General features: G+C 34.5%; 2 protein-coding genes and 1 long non-coding RNA gene across 4 annotated transcripts; 2 read left to right on the top strand and 1 right to left on the bottom strand.

Moving 5' to 3' along the window:
• The first annotated feature begins 596 nt into the window (after positions 1–596).
• Positions 597–4479, top strand: LOC124440272 (synaptotagmin-2-like). 2 transcript variants are annotated; one of them, XM_046990628.1, is made up of 4 exons: positions 597–1429; positions 2387–3155; positions 3362–3485; positions 3968–4479. In XM_046990628.1, the coding sequence occupies exons 2-4, from the start codon at positions 2421–2423 to the stop codon at positions 4255–4257; spliced, it is 1149 nt and encodes a 382-aa protein (XP_046846584.1). In that variant the 5' UTR covers positions 597–1429; positions 2387–2420; the 3' UTR covers positions 4258–4479. The 2 variants fall into 2 exon arrangements, with proteins under 2 accessions (XP_046846584.1, XP_046846583.1); XM_046990627.1 differs by having other exon boundaries at positions 598–1433.
• A 2777-nt stretch (positions 4480–7256) lies between these two features.
• On the top strand, positions 7257–14123 carry LOC124440276 (pyridoxine/pyridoxamine 5'-phosphate oxidase-like). The gene is made up of 6 exons (XM_046990635.1): positions 7257–7634; positions 8638–8737; positions 8811–8864; positions 8956–9084; positions 9802–9875; positions 13627–14123. The coding sequence occupies exons 1-6, from the start codon at positions 7348–7350 to the stop codon at positions 13793–13795; spliced, it is 813 nt and encodes a 270-aa protein (XP_046846591.1). The 5' UTR covers positions 7257–7347; the 3' UTR covers positions 13796–14123.
• LOC124440281 lies at positions 11005–11921 on the bottom strand. The gene is made up of 2 exons (XR_006946640.1): positions 11608–11921; positions 11005–11148 (listed from the first exon to the last, which is right to left on the bottom strand). It is a non-coding gene; the product is annotated as an uncharacterized LOC124440281 (long non-coding RNA).
• Positions 14124–15579: the final 1456 nt, after the last annotated feature.

The raw sequence follows: 15579 nt of genomic DNA, 5'->3' as shown, positions 1-15579 counted from the left end.
CTGCTTTTAAAATTCACGGGTACCCAAGAAAGTTCATCTGATTTTTTTCTTTTGAACGCGTTTTGGTTGTTAATTTGTCTGTTTTGATGTTCTCACTGTGTTTGTAATTGGGTGAATTCTACTAAAATTTGTAAGTGAGCGTTATTTTTTGCGGTTTATCTGACGTGTGGCGATGTGGGAACTCTGTCTTGAGTTTGCGCCTGGAGACGAGTTTGCGATGTGATGGTTTATGCGCCTTATTTATTCGTTTCAAACAGATGATTTGAAAACCGATGGTTTCAGCCATGATTATTAGTGTTCTTTTGAGTCTTATATGAATCACAAATATGTTCTTTGTGGTTTACAAAAGGACAATAAACGTGAGGCCTCGATGTTCATAAGGTTTACCTTATTTGCAATTCGCACAGAAATATAGCTTTTTCAAAATGTTACAAGGAAAAATAACAACAAAGAACAAGCCTGTTTACCCAAAAATACTAAAACAGGTGTCATGTATGTAAATCAGTGCAAGTTATCTACGTGTTCATTTATCAGTGACACAAAATTGTTTTGAAAGAAAAGTTTTTGAGGATATTTATAGCATAAAAATTGTTTTCAGTAATTATGTATCATTAAAATTAGTGAGAAATCTTAATGACTTCAGCAGTAGCGGACCCAGGGTTGGAAGATAATTTTTAATTTCGAAATCCATCACAACAATGCCATTAGTTTTAATTTCCATTTATTAGCGAGGTTAGACAATCGTTATCTTTGACGAAAATCGTGCACACGTCGTTTCCCTTAAACCGACACATTTATTCTGTTGAAATTGTGCTTAGTTAAATAAATAACGGACAAGTAGTATGAAATATTTAAGATAAAAAAATGTAACCCTCAACAACTTCTGTTGATAACTCAAATTATACCACTAAAATTTAGAATGTAATGTAATAGTCGCTATGGTGACGGTGTTGAAAGAAGCGTTACAACCGAACAAAATAAACAAATCAAATATAAAACTTCCCAAGATCTCTTTTAAAGTGTTTAAAGTTGTTTTATGACGTCATCACATAAAAGCCATGTACATGTCACGAAGATATAATCAGTGGTTGCTAACATGATAGTCATATCTGTTTACTTTACCATGTGAAGTATTTGCCAAAAGATTAAAAATGTATAAGTAATATTTTCTATTAACAAGTACAGGATGTTGTTTAGTTTAGCTTTAATATGCCCAGGGAGTCTTCTAATTAGTATTAAAAATTACTCCTCCCACGATGTTATAAATTGCGGAACTTTCATGCTTTCGCTTTTTCTGTTTTGCTCAACAACGATAGGCATTCAAGGGAAAAGGAAGTCTTTGTACTTGCGTATATCATTTTGTATGAACTTGTTGTAAAGCTTCCTTGAACAAAGGCTGTCAAATCTTCACGAAATCAAAAGATAAAATGTGGGTACGTTGCTGTAAATTTGAAATAAATGTATAGCAATTTTAGAGATATGCTTCATTGTCATTTCTATGAAGCATTATGAGTAGCAGAATTTTTGCGATTAATTTGTTATTGTCAACATTTTCATGGTGTCGGGTTTAGCTTAGAATAATTATTGAATTTATAAGTATTCTGTTGAGTCGTGTATGGCGCAATTTTTTTCCATTAAAGCTAAAATTACAGCAATCTGATTTCGATGCGAATGAGGGAGTTCAGTTTTTACAGCTGGAGACGGGGTTTTAAAATATGCTGGATTGTCGTCAAAATTTGCATAGCCTTCGTGTTTAACAACATCTGTTTCAAAAACACAATTTAAAGATCACTATTTGCCGAGCACAATAAACCTTCGTTATGTATTGTTTTATTTCATTCTCGTGCGCAAGTTCTTGTCCAAAGATTGTATAAATGTTACAATCTTCACCAAACTACATGCGTTAATTTTATTAAAGTGTACAACGATTAACGACATCAATGAACACGAGTTATTCTAAAAATTTTATTGATACAAATCAACTAAACTTTTTAGTTCTTCATTTTCCTACTTATTTCAATAAACTTTGCAAGAAGTCGTAAGCGAACGCGTATTTTCGTGTTCTTCAGCGCACACTATAAGTGAAAACGCAAACAACCTGGCAAATTACTCTTAAGTGCAGAACATATGTTGGCTCAAAAATATGCGTTTCACATTATCCCCCGCATTATTTTAGAGCGAATTGTTTTTGCAAATAATTGATGTAATCTTGTTTTTAATTGATATTACATTTGAATTTGCTTTTTTAAACGCGTTATTCATCAGATACCAGAATACATCAACTGAAATGTTGCATCTAAATATCGACATTCATAATTGTAGTTTTAATATCGGACCTCAGCATGCTCTCTTCTATTAATTTTCGAGCGACATTTCAATTTCTTAGGAAAATGTTATCCTGTTGACATCAACAAAATAGCATGGTCTCCGTCGTCTATATCCTTACAGGGTCAATATTTATTGTGTTGGCATTGATATTATTGGCCGTCGGTGTATATTTCATCAGGAAAAAGTATCTACCACTTCAGTACAGTAAGATCAACGAAAAAGAAGATGAAATTAACGTCTCAACTTACGGTTTTGTCATTCCTAATCATATACCAAAAACTGTAAAATTACATGAAGTAAACGGCGATAACTATGACTCAGTCAGTTTGAATGGAAGAGAAATAGAAGCGGATATGATCGATCCACAAATGTACACTGAAGAGGAAGAGACGGACAATGATGATACGACCCTAGGAAGAATCTGTTTTAACTTAAGATACGACAAGAGTGTTGAAAGTTTAATTGTAAATTTAGTTCGAGGAGAGGAGATACAACAGCGAAGGAAAATTTCAACCGGCTCTCTGGCATCTCCTTATATTAAGGCTTGTTTACTTCCGGACAAGAAGAAAAAACAACAAACAAAAGCTCGTCGTCGTACATCATGTCCATTGTTTAATCAAGAGTTTATATTTCCTTGTCCCATATCCGGTCTTCACGAACGGACATTGCAGCTTACAGTTTGCGATTTTGATAGATTTTCACGCCAAAGTAAAATTGGAAGAATCGACTTTCCATTTAATAATGATAACATTGGACAAATTCTCACCGATGAAGGTCTGGAAGTCTGGCGCGAGATTATTGATTGTGACGGCAATTGTGATGCTGAGGTAATCGCCCTAACTCCTAAATTTTGTTGAACAATCTCAATTCTTTATTTATGCTTGTAGTTCAGAAATAGTTAACATGAGTATATATTTGGAAGATCATCAATTTCCGTGGAGTAATTGCGTTTTTGATAGTTCTTATTAGTCTCTCACAGGTAGCAATAGTTAATCTTCCGGATGAGTTTGCACTGCTGGATCTTTCATTGTAGGTTTCAGACAAAGCCGGTGAACTTATGATATCTTTGCAACATCTACCTGCCGCAGAAAGGTTGACCATACGAGTTATTCAAGGCAAAGGAATTGATTGCGCCAACCCTTCAAAAAAATCGTCATGTAAGTATATTCTTAGCTAGTTAAGGACTCAAGAGTTTAAATCAGGGGTGGGCAACATACGGCCCGCGGGCCGGGTCCGGCCCCTGAAGGGATTTTGACTGGCCCGCCGACTGTATCCGACCATTGAATATTGAATACTATTCATGTAATAATCCGGCCCACCAATAACTTCATTTTCCTGAATCTGGCCCGCCGACTGGAGAAGTTGCCCACCCCTGGTTTAAATCAATGGATTTAAATTCTCCCTGGCCCAAACCGGATGCAAAAACTAATTTACTGAGCGACTAATTTATAACGATAAATAAAAAGTGTATAAATACGTCAATATTTCAACGTATGTTCAATTTGAACTTTATGCTGTTACGGGTATGAATTAAAGATAAATTTCTCATATTAACTTGCTTACTTCATGTCTGTAGAAGACCTCAGGAAGAGTTCTGTGTTATTTAACTGGCAACATTGTTTGTTTTTTCTGGTTTTAGTTGTTCATGTTAAAATGTGTATGATCGACAGTGGCAAGACAGTTCATGTGCGAAAGACTGCTAAAAAGCCTTGTGCTGATCCTGTGTTTAATGAATCATTTCACTTTGACATAGTTGATGGTGCGTTACACCATACATGCTTTGAATTTATTGTTGCTAATAACAAAGCCAGTTTAGGAAAAGCGTTCGTTGGTCCAGAAATGTATGTCACTGGAACTGGTCTTGATCATTGGAAATCAATGCTTCAATCACCAAGAAATGCAGTGACTATGTGGCATTCACTGAAATGAATGGACAAAAATTTTGCTATTATAATTTGTGTCCATTATACGGAACATTCATTTCTACACGAATTTTGACTGAGTTTGTTTTAAAGCATACAGAAACACTTGTTTTCCTTATAGCTAAAAATTAACAGAAATATCATATTTGTATCTAGACAAGTTTCATTTTTTTGACATTCAAAATATACATATAACTCTCACTATGTGAAAGTTTAGGATCCGCCGAAACCTGTCCAAATATTATTTTATTTTGCCTGGCGAACGAAAAAAACTTTCAAAATTTGCTACGCGTCAGGACCCTTACGAAGACCACTGGTCAGGATAGGACCAAGCAGTGCTGTAGAAGTGTGGGGGGCGCTTGGGAGGAGCCCCCCTTCTACCTTTTAAATGGGTAATTTTAAAAGGGCATTATTAACAAAAACGTCAAGAGAGCCCCCATCTGATAAATTTAGTTCTACAGCACTCGGACCAAGTGACCACGACTTGCATATTTGGCAAGCAATTTTTTGATGAAAATCACTGTAAAAACATAAATTTCATAAAAGCGAGTCTACTGTGGTCGCCTGTTTTCGTCTTCTACGACGGATGCCTTTTTTAACGAACTAGCTATTTGTCGGCCACATATGAATGCAGATGTGCGCGTCGTAACTGTCGTTTAATGATTTGCTCGATCAAAGTTTGTGGTCTGCACGAAACAAAATGTATTGTAGCGACGAATCAAACTTAGTCATAGTTGTTGTGCGTCAACGGATATACGATGTGAGTAAGCACTACAACGCGCTACAAGCTAACCACACAAGCCCGACCACAAAGAATGAAAGTACGGTGGCTCACAAGGGCCACCACACAAAATAAAAATATTAATACACACACAAAATAAAAATACACACACAAAATACATTATACACACACAAAATAAAAATACACACACAATATAAAAATACACACACAAAATAAATTATACACACACAAAATAAAATACACACAAAATATATACACACAAAATAAAATACACACAAAATAATACAAAAAATACACACACAAAATAAAAATACACACACAAAATATGATTGCGGGCGCTTGCAGTGTCGGATCGTCTGACTATCATATTATCAGTTTGTAATCAGATATATGTAATTCACTAATTGTGATTTTAACATGTGGTCGACTTGTCGTCGTATTTAACTGTTTCAACTGCGAAACATTTGAAATTACATTTGGAAAGAAATCGAAAGCAAGCTCTTGCATAATCCTGGCATAATTATGTTTTGTGCCAACTGTGGTGCACAATCACTTGACGAAGCTTCTTTTTGTCACAAATGCGGTGTGCGTTTGGGAAGATTAACTTCTTTGCCAAAATGTTCTGAAGCGTCAATGACGAGTAGCGTCTCTTCAAGCAGTTGCCCTTCGAGCTCTGCAAGTCCGTTAACTTCAACTTCAAGTACCCCAAAGCTGTTTATAACAAATACAGGACAGGCTAGAGCAATAATGTCCTTTCAAAGGACAACACATTAACCTTAATTTTAACCAGAATACGGGGAGCAATATCGTAAGCAACTTTGAAATAATTGATCACAGTGAAATCAGTGAATTTTGTTATGTACTCTGGAAGTTGGAACCTTTAGAACTTTGAAAACAAATGCGATCAATTACGAGCAATTCCGAGTAAGCCGACACTGCAAGCGCCCGCAATCATATTTTTGTGTGTATTTTATTTTGCGTGTGTATTTTATTTTGTGTGTATTTTTATTTTGTGTGTTTTTATTTTTGTGTGTATTTTTATTTTGTGTGTGTATTTTTATTTTGTGTGTGTATTTTTATTTTGTGTGTGTATTAATGTATTTTGTGTGTGTATTTTTATTTTGTGTGTGTATTAATATTTTTATTTTGTGTGGTGGCCCTTGTGAGCCACCGCACGAAAGCACTATAACACGCTTAGAAAGAACTAAGTCATCCCACTATTACGTGCAGGATATGACGGAGAACACTACCTTTAGTTATTATATAAAGACAAGACAAGAGATGAATATATAGCAAAATTGAATGTAAACTCGTATAATTAAATATAATGTAATAATAATAACGATACGTGGCAAGTGTGTGATTTCATGGCGCAAGTGCATATACCAAGGGACATGATGATCCAAATCTGACCGTTCTACGGCTCAACGTTACAGTATCATATTTTATCTCATCGGATCACTAGTGAAAAGTTCGCTCATTTATTCTCATTAGTTTTTTGCTTTCTTTCATGTGATGGCCTTTTCGCAACAATTGTAGGATTTGTTTTTGTACATGCATTTCGTAAATGAATAATGAAAAAAAATATTGTATACAAATAATGAGAAACTTTGCGATTTTTGTGGTCTTCAGAACAAGAACTGCATCAAATACTTGTCAAGTTGTAGCATATTTGATTTCGTTGTAATGATTGTGAAATGGCAAAAATGCTAATAATTAAAATACTTAAATTACAATAGTGTTTATAATACTTGAATACATGAATACACAATTGTGAATTTAATACTTCTCTTTTTGTTCTCTTTTTATGTGTTTCCTATTAGCCATGTGAGTTCAAAATTTGATTGACTAATACAGCTTTCACCTGAATAATAAATTTTATAGCTTCCATAATTTCGTAAAAGCACTATTGCTAATGCACATTTAATATAAACGACAAGTTTTTTGAAAATAGACATGTTTCGACATCTCATGTTTTTTTTCAAAAAACTTGTCGTTTATATTAAATTTTATAGCCATATTGAATACCAATTGCTATGGGATTTTTCCCTATAAGTATGCAACATCTAGTGTTGTTTATACAAGAATGATGAAATTCATGTACACATGTAAAAATAAGGCAATAAAACCATATGAATTAAACACATTATGTCTTCTTTAATACTAGAAATAGGTCCATTGGCACTTAGCCGCTCCTGTTGTTATAGAACTCAATGGGTCTGACCAGGACGAGCATTTTATCCGAAATTGCACAACCTAGGTTACGCAATATAAACTTTCCATTCAATTGTGGAATTTCATTTTGTTTATCACACTTTCTGGAATCGTCTTCTTAATTCAATTGACTAATTTTTTATGGTTTTACCGTTTTTCCAGTTTATACATAAAGTCAGTAATGTTTGGATTCCTAAATATAAATTGAAGTATGCAACGGTGAAACAATTTTTAAGCTGTGCAAAAGCGAAGATGGCGAAACATGACTTAGCTTCAATGAGAGTTGACTATAAGCTTGGAACACGGTTGGACATAGAAAACCTTCAGTCCACCGATCCGATGAGATTGTTTGGTCGATGGTTTGAAGAAGCCAAGAACTGTGATAAAATAGAGGAAGCTAATGCAATGACCATTGCAACTTGTACCAGGTAGCATTCCTCAGAGAGAGCATTTCATTGCATGATAAGTCAATACTCAATACATTTCCACAGTGCCTTTCATTACGTTTTAATGGGCTTAACTTTCAATGAGTACAATGCAAATGATTGCTTCTTTAAAAGTATGCTGTTTTTTGCTAGTTGATTAAGGTTACGTAGCATATATTATAATCTCGAAGTGCAATTTATCGAAATTAATACAACAAATGCATTTAGCACTTAAATTAGTAAAAGAGGAACAATATGAAAATATTAATTATACAAGTGTATACAGTATAATTAATTATCACTAGAGGAGGACTATTACAGAATACGGTGCCACAAAGGCTGCCAACCAAGCTACCAAAACATTCAGGTTAGGTTATAAATTGGAAAAGGTTAAGATTTGGTCGTCTGGGTCAGGCATGTTGGTAGTTAAGAATGTGGTAAGGTATTTTATAATTGATTCAAAGGAATACCTAAACCTTAACCTTTTTCATTATTGTAACATGGCCTGATATTGTCAGTCTTAATGGCAGGATATTCTATAATTGTGTTGTAGTAAGCATAATTTTTTTCTTCTTTGGTTATACTATTGTAAATGATTATAATTGCTATACAACACAAGCATTTCGCTCCTTTTTTTTGATTATAAAACATTATCTTTGTGTTATGGTAATGTTGGCTGTTGGCTGAACAAATTAAGGTGAATAGCATTATTCATTTATGTGTTCAATAACTGTTACATTATTATTCAATATAATGACTATAATGTTCTTACTGATTGTGCCCAACTTCTTAAAGTTCAACTGGTCAAGCCTTAGAAACGGTAATTTGTGTGTTATTAAAGTATTCCATGTTGATATATGTAAAAGCAAGATGTGTGATGAAAAATTTAGGAGCAGCACCTATATAAGAACAATGCTTAAGTTACATGATAGTCCACATTAATTTATCTTTTTTTTTTCTAAGTTATAATAATTTTGATGTTTAAATTGAATCTGGATGTTTATAGGGAAGGCAAACCTTCAGCTAGAGTTGTTCTTCTGAAAGGTTTTGATCAGAGGGGATTCATATTCTATACAAATTATGAGAGCAGGAAGGGAAAAGAACTGGTAAGTTTTGTAAATTGAAATTTTTGTCGTCTTTCAGTTTGTTGTTGTTTGAACATAAGATGTATATTTACAGGAAGAAAATCCTTATGCTGCCTTGGTATTTTTATGGCAGCCACTTCGAAAACAAGTGAGCAAAATTATTTAAAATGCACTTTATTTAACTCAAAATTTTTTTACCTTAAGTTATTTTGTATGATTAACGATGATGTTTTATAAAGATTCGAGTTGAAGGAAAAGTATGTAAACTGAGTGTTGAAGAATCTGCTAGTTATTTCCACTCCCGACCTGTTGGCAGTCAGATTGGTGCTTGTGTGAGTCGTCAGAGCTTACCAATTCATAGTAGACAGGTGATGTTCATTAGCAATTTTTTATTATTTATAAACAATTAAGCTTTGTTGAACCAAAAGCTGTATAAGGACCAAGGTACCAAGTGATCTAAGAACAGAAATTAAGTACAATGTTGACAATGCAATGATGAAATGGGTTGAAATTTATCTACAAAGAATTCTTGGTTTTGAATGACCCTTGTGTTCAGCTAATAGTAATCAACATTGGCTACAATCCAACCAAAACATTTACTGTGGCAATATTTCTCTGTTACAAACATTGGTTACGAATGCAAATGCATGATTTGATTGGTTGAAATGAAATTTACGAATTATTTACTCAAACTAATGATAAATCAAGTATTTTAACCAGTGTTAATATTGATTGAACATTGCTGAAAGATATCTTACCAGTGCTGTAGAAGTGGGGCTTGGAGGAGGAGGAGCCCCCCTTCTACCTTTGAAATGGTTAATTCTAAAAGGGCACTATTGACAAAAACGTCAAGAGAGCCCCCTATCTGATAAATTTAATTCTACAGCACTGTATCTCACGTAACTTTAAGTTTTGATTTTTCCTTAGTACACTGCTCAGTAGTTTTGAGCAGTGACTGGAAAAATTAAAATGACTACATTTTCATCCTGACATGCTTGTTATGTGATTTTTTATTCATCATGTAAATGTCTTTAGTGTATGTTGTTTAATACATATTTTATTTAATATAATCCATTGTATTAAAGGTACTACTTGATAAAGAGAAAGAACTGATGGATAAATTTGGAAAAAAAGAAAAAGTCCCTCTTCCTGAATATTGGTATGATGACGCGATTTCGCTTTCTGAAAACATATCTCTATAAGTTATTTAAATTTCGTGCAGTCTCCATAAGGTCTAACCGCTCGTGTAGTGAAGAGTGAGATGAACATCTCTTCTCCTTGAAAAAATATTGGGCGTTCTTAGTACGTTCTGGGACCGACTTTGTATAGTGTCTTTTCCATAGAAAAGCCAACAATTTTAGATAAATTATTACGAAAGACTACAACAACAAAAAAAATCGAGACTTTCTCCATTTTTTAGCTATAAAACTAGCGAGCAATAATAGAGGCTGTGCGAATGTACTGAATTTACTATTTAAACTCTTTATATAATTAACCTCGTTTAGGGGCTGTTTACATGAGCCCGGCAAGCCGGGCTAGCCCTGCTAGCCGGGCTAATTTTAAGCCCGACTTTACATGGCAATAATCGCGCGAGAAGTCGCTGGTGTTTTTCGCGCGAAAATTAAAAAACCTAACATGGCGAACGTTTCTGCACTTATAACGATTATTGTATTAGTTATTTTGTTTTTGATCGTTTTCATTCAAATTTACGGCTTTTGGTCATCAATATATTAAACCATCATCAAATGGTACAATATATGGCTATATTATTGTGTGCTTAAGTTTCGCTCGAAAAGAAGACGAGCGTGCTTTGCAAAAAGAAACAACAAAAGCGGAGGTCAACTTGGAGGCAAAATGGAAGGACAGAATCTTGGTGGGCAAAGCTTTTATCTAACGAAATGCCACTTGATACGTGGAAAAAATTTTCGAATGAGCCGGGAAGAATTTAAAAACTAGCTGACGAACTACGGCCTTTTATATCCCCAGATCTTTCTTCTCCAAATTATATGGCTTTGAGCGCAGAAAAAGTTGGCTATGACCTTGTATTTTTGAAGGACACCGGCTCTATGGCAATGACAGCAAATACTTTGGTGTGGCGCTGTGTACTGTTTCTAGACATGTAGTACAAGTCAGTTATGCCATTGCGAAGCATCTCGGCCCGAAATACATACATTTGCCAATGAGTAAAGACGAAATGAGACAAAAATCTGCTGAATTTGAAGCAAAATTTGGGATGCCCCAAGCATTTGGATGCATTGATGGAACTCATGTACGAATTAAAAGACCAGTTTGTAACTCTCAAGAATATTTTAATTATAAACAGTTTTATTCCTTGAGTGTTCAAGCTGTTTGTGATTTTCAAGGTCGTTTCATGGATGTAGATTGCAGATGGCCAGGAAGTGTCCACGATGCGAAAGTGTTTGCCAACTCTTCTATAAATAGAAAGTTGAGCAATGGTCTACTTCCAGTTACTTACAAACGACTAGTGCCAGGTCATGCAGAAATCCCAAACTATTTAATTGGGGACCCAGCCTATCCTCTTTTGCCGTATTGCATGAAAGAATACCAAACATGCACAACAAACCAAGAGGTTCTATTTAATAATTTGTTGCGATCAGCCCGAAACCCAATTGAATGCTCATTTGGAAGGCTTAAAGCTAGATGGTCAGTTTTAAGTAAGCAGATCGATGTAAAATTAGAAAATGTACCAGTAATAATTTACTCATGCTTTGTTCTTCACAACTATTGTGAACAAAATAAGATGGAATTGACCACAGCTTAGTTGAAAAACAAATTTCGTTAAAGAAGGTGCAAGAAAATGGAAATCCTTTGGCAAAGTATTCTAGCAATGAAGGGAAGGAGGAGTTGTTAGAACTGTTTTGACTACTTACATTAAGTTAAATCTTCCTGATCATTTGGTAACAGATTAATAAGTAAATGAAGTCTACACTTTCATGCAATTGTAAAACTTTATGATATATAAAGTTTGTTAAGGTAAACAAAATTGTTTCAAATAGGAAATATACAAAAAAAACAAGCATGTTACAAAATGTTAATACTTTGTCCCTATTAAAACAACTCAACAAAACAACAAGAACCCATTAAGCCTCTTTTAAACATACATTATCAGAAAATGGGATTGCAAACTACAAATACTACGAGTAGAAACTAGAAATTTCACGAAGTGATGTAAGTGCTTATATGGGTTATTGAACATACAGGGTCTCTGAGTGAAATAATATGTCAAAAAGAGGAACTGAAAAATTTAATAATATAGTGACACAAAAGTTACTGTTGCTAACAATGTCTTAAGTTTCAATGCCAAGTACAGCCATAGTGTCATCTGCTCATACTCTAAAGTAAATACCTTTTGGAGTGTGAATACATTATATAGCTACACTGCAGGGTCATCTGGATTATATGATGACTCAGAGTTGTTTTGCATTTGTTGCCGTGCAGGTATTGACAATCGTTGGTGATATTGTGGCTGCTGATATTGTGAGTGTTGATATTGTGGATGTTGATATCGGGGGTGTTGATATCGTGGATGTTGATACTGCTGCTGCTGCTCGTTGGCAATCACCGAAGCTAACATCTCAATTGATCGTGTCAATCCTGATCCAATATTTTCAATGGCCGTACTCATGTGTGTAATTGCTGCAGTTGCATTCCTCAAGGATTCTCTAACAACATCTGTCATTTCTTTCCTAAAATTCATTTCATGTTTGCTTTCTTTAAGGAGAATTTGATCTCGTTGAGCCGCACTGAGGGTGCGCTCCATATGCTTTCTTTTATTGTCGATTAACTTAACACATGCATCTTCTGCACCCCGCTTATCACCCAAAGATACACCTCCAGAGCTGGTATCCAGTGAATCATTGGATGATAAATCTGAACCATCATGGCTTTCATCTGTTATAGTTAGCCCAATTTCATCACATTGCTCTTGGTTTATGGTACTAAATGTATCAGTGTCTACTCCAATGCTTAGAGGTGAAGCTGATGCTGAGCCACCATATATCTTGGCCAGCCTATCGTAGAATTCAAACACGATTTTACCGCTGCCACTTCTTTTACCATTGGTTACAGCAGTGCTAAAATTTTGACGTATTTCTTTAACTTTTTCTTGAATTCGACAATACCCCTCTTTTTGATAAAGTCACGTTGAACTTTTAAATCTTTAACATAAGCTTCTTTTTCATCTTTTGACATTTCCATGGCATGTGGTATATCGGCTTCTGCTGGACCAAAGTGATCACTATACATCTCTAACATTTGCACTGTCAAGATAAAAAAATATAAAAGAATCATTCAGAGTGGTATTAAACTACAAATTTAAAAGCTTATTAAGCATACTTGTGCGCAAAAATTCAACCAGAAGTACATAAAATAACAAAAGCTTTACAGTCTTTACGAAGTACAGTATTACCTCTTATCCATTCGTATTGTTTCGTGCGATCTGCATCGAAATCTTTACCTTCGTACTCGCACATTGTTTTGTATGTTTCGATGTTATTGATAAGAAGTTCGATCATTTCATGTGACCATCGAAAGGTCTTGTTTTGTAATTACTGACCTTGATTGAGCACATGTGTCCGACGCCATTACACAAAGAACGAAGAATGAACGTATCTAGTTACTATGGTAATTCTACTTTAAGCCCGGTCAGCCGGGCTGACGTGTTTACATGGAAAAAATTACCCCGTTTAACCGGGCTCCCCGGCTAGCTCAAACGGGATCTCGGCAAACCGGGCTCATGTAAACTAAATTATATTTTATTAGGAAGTTCTTATGAGGCCGGGCGCCTCGGCTACATCTCTTAGCCCGGCTTTTAGCCCGGCTAGCAGGGCTAGCCCGGCTTGCCGGGCTCATGTAAACAGCCCCTTAAACTCATTTTATTCCGTTGCTAGGGGAGGCTATTGCATATATCCAAGTAATATCGAGTTTTGGCAAGGTCAAAGTAATCGACTGCATGACAGAATACAATTTCGAAGAAAAGAGGAAAATGATTTACTCGAAAATGTAGAATGTTGGAAAGAGGGAGAAAATGGGTGGATTTACTCACGATTGTCGCCGTAATCAAATTTATTAATGTCTTAAATTTGTCTGTAGCTACAGTACATCAAGTTTTTGGGCGAGAATTTAATATATTTTACTGACAGAAATAGCCTAAATATGAAGTTCAATTATTTTAAACGGAGCAAATAGTTTCATACTTTCATTCATTTAACTTCTATAAACCGTATTTCTCATGGACTGACGCGGATTATTTTTAATTTTAACGAAGGATAAATTTTTTTTCAAATTATCATTGATAGCTATTGATAATACGTAATAGCTATTGGTTTTTCATCATAGTTCAAACCTAATGAAAATTATGATTTCAATTTTCAGTAACTTATTACAATTCTTGCGTTGAAGAATTTTTTATTCTTGTTGATGACATACAATGTTGATGAATATTTAATTTATTTAAAACATTGGCTATCCAGGTTTGCCCTCATTTATATGTTTTTTATGTAACATACATTTTTTAAAGAAAAAAAATACCTTCGAGGGCAAAAATTTGCTTTCTCGAAAATTGGGAGTGAAAAAATTGACCAATTCGTATGACGGTTTTGACTTTGACAGCTCTTTATCATGTAACGTGACTCTCTTCTAATTAGTTCTATGTTTTAATTGGTTATTGGTGTTCTTGGCGCGAAAGCTGAATATCTGTAAAGAGATGATGCAACCAGAGCCCCCCTATTAGTAATATTACATAGAGGGCTCTATATGCAAACGGTCGATGTTATTGGAAAGGAAAAATTTTTTTTTTTAATTTGTAAAACTTACAGTTAACCGTCGAGTCTTTTGTGCTGAATTCATCAAGAATATTTGATTAAAAAGTCATAGCGTAAGTAACTTAGTAAAATATAATTGATTACATTTTCAAATTGTGCATGTGAACACTGAGTATCCTCACGTATTAAAATAAAATTAGCGTTTGGAATACAGGCATTATTGCTCATTCTGACTCTCTGAAGCTGGTTTAATGTATATACGAAGATCTGTTCCCTTATATAATTATGTGCGAAGAATTAGCTGAGAATGTTCGCCAGTGGAATATCTGTTGAACCATGCAAAGTTCACAAAGCTCTACACTAACTTTATATTGGTCTTTCTGCAAAGTTTATTTACTCTGGTAAAGTTTATATGGTTAATGACTACAATAGTGATTTATATGATTGATCAATGGAGATAGGAATAGTGATAAACTACAGGAAGATTGGAAGGGTTTCTTGGTGTAAAACAGCCACTGTAGCATTCTTCAATAACCACATGCCATAGGCAGCCTGGGCCTTTGCAAATACTTTTGTAGCAGAAGTTCTATAAAGAATTTTCATAGCAGGAAGAAAAATTAGGACCAGCTTTGCCATTGCTATATGTATATAATTGTTCATTAGAAGTACAAACTATATTTTCAATAACAATTTTACTGTATCTATAATATCATGGATTACAGCATTTTTTCTTACAGAAATTGTTAAGATGAATGTGAAGATGCCAACTTTATTATTTGTGTACTTGTATAATAGGTTAGGTTAAAGATGATGCAAGAACGTCAAGCTAGAAAGCGACAACATGATGGTAATGAAGTATAAAAAATGTTTATACTTATCCTGTTTCTATGTTGACTCATACAGGTTATTCTCCAAACTTAATCAAATAAGGAAAAATGTTAACAATTTTTAAATTTCATGTTTAGGAGACTGGTTATCATCTGAGTTTACTGCTCTCACAATTCATAATACAGCTATGCATAATTATAATGAAACTGCCGAGGTTCCTTTTAAAAAGAAAATTGATGAAGAACATCCTGG

This window comes from Xenia sp. Carnegie-2017, unplaced genomic scaffold (assembly GCF_021976095.1).
Source record: "Xenia sp. Carnegie-2017 unplaced genomic scaffold, XeniaSp_v1 HiC_scaffold_2, whole genome shotgun sequence".
In the NCBI taxonomy this organism is placed as follows: Eukaryota; Metazoa; Cnidaria; class Anthozoa; order Malacalcyonacea; family Xeniidae; genus Xenia; species Xenia sp. Carnegie-2017.
This window is presented reverse-complemented; position numbering and strand designations above follow the sequence as displayed.

Bases quoted from the DNA above. Each gene is read 5' to 3' on its own strand.
- LOC124440276 (XM_046990635.1), top strand. From the start codon at position 7,348: ATGGTTTTACCGTTTTTCCAGTTTATACATAAAGTCAGTAATGTTTGG. The intron at 8,738-8,810 runs GTAAGTTTTGTA...GTATATTTACAG, and splicing joins GCAGGAAGGGAAAAGAACTG to GAAGAAAATCCTTATGCTGC. The intron at 9,876-13,626 runs GTATGATGACGC...TTCCGTTGCTAG, and splicing joins GTCCCTCTTCCTGAATATTG to GGGAGGCTATTGCATATATC.
- LOC124440272 (XM_046990628.1), top strand. From the start codon at position 2,421: ATGGTCTCCGTCGTCTATATCCTTACAGGGTCAATATTTATTGTGTTG. The intron at 3,156-3,361 runs GTAATCGCCCTA...CTTTCATTGTAG, and splicing joins ACGGCAATTGTGATGCTGAG to GTTTCAGACAAAGCCGGTGA. The intron at 3,486-3,967 runs GTAAGTATATTC...TTCTGGTTTTAG, and splicing joins CCCTTCAAAAAAATCGTCAT to TTGTTCATGTTAAAATGTGT.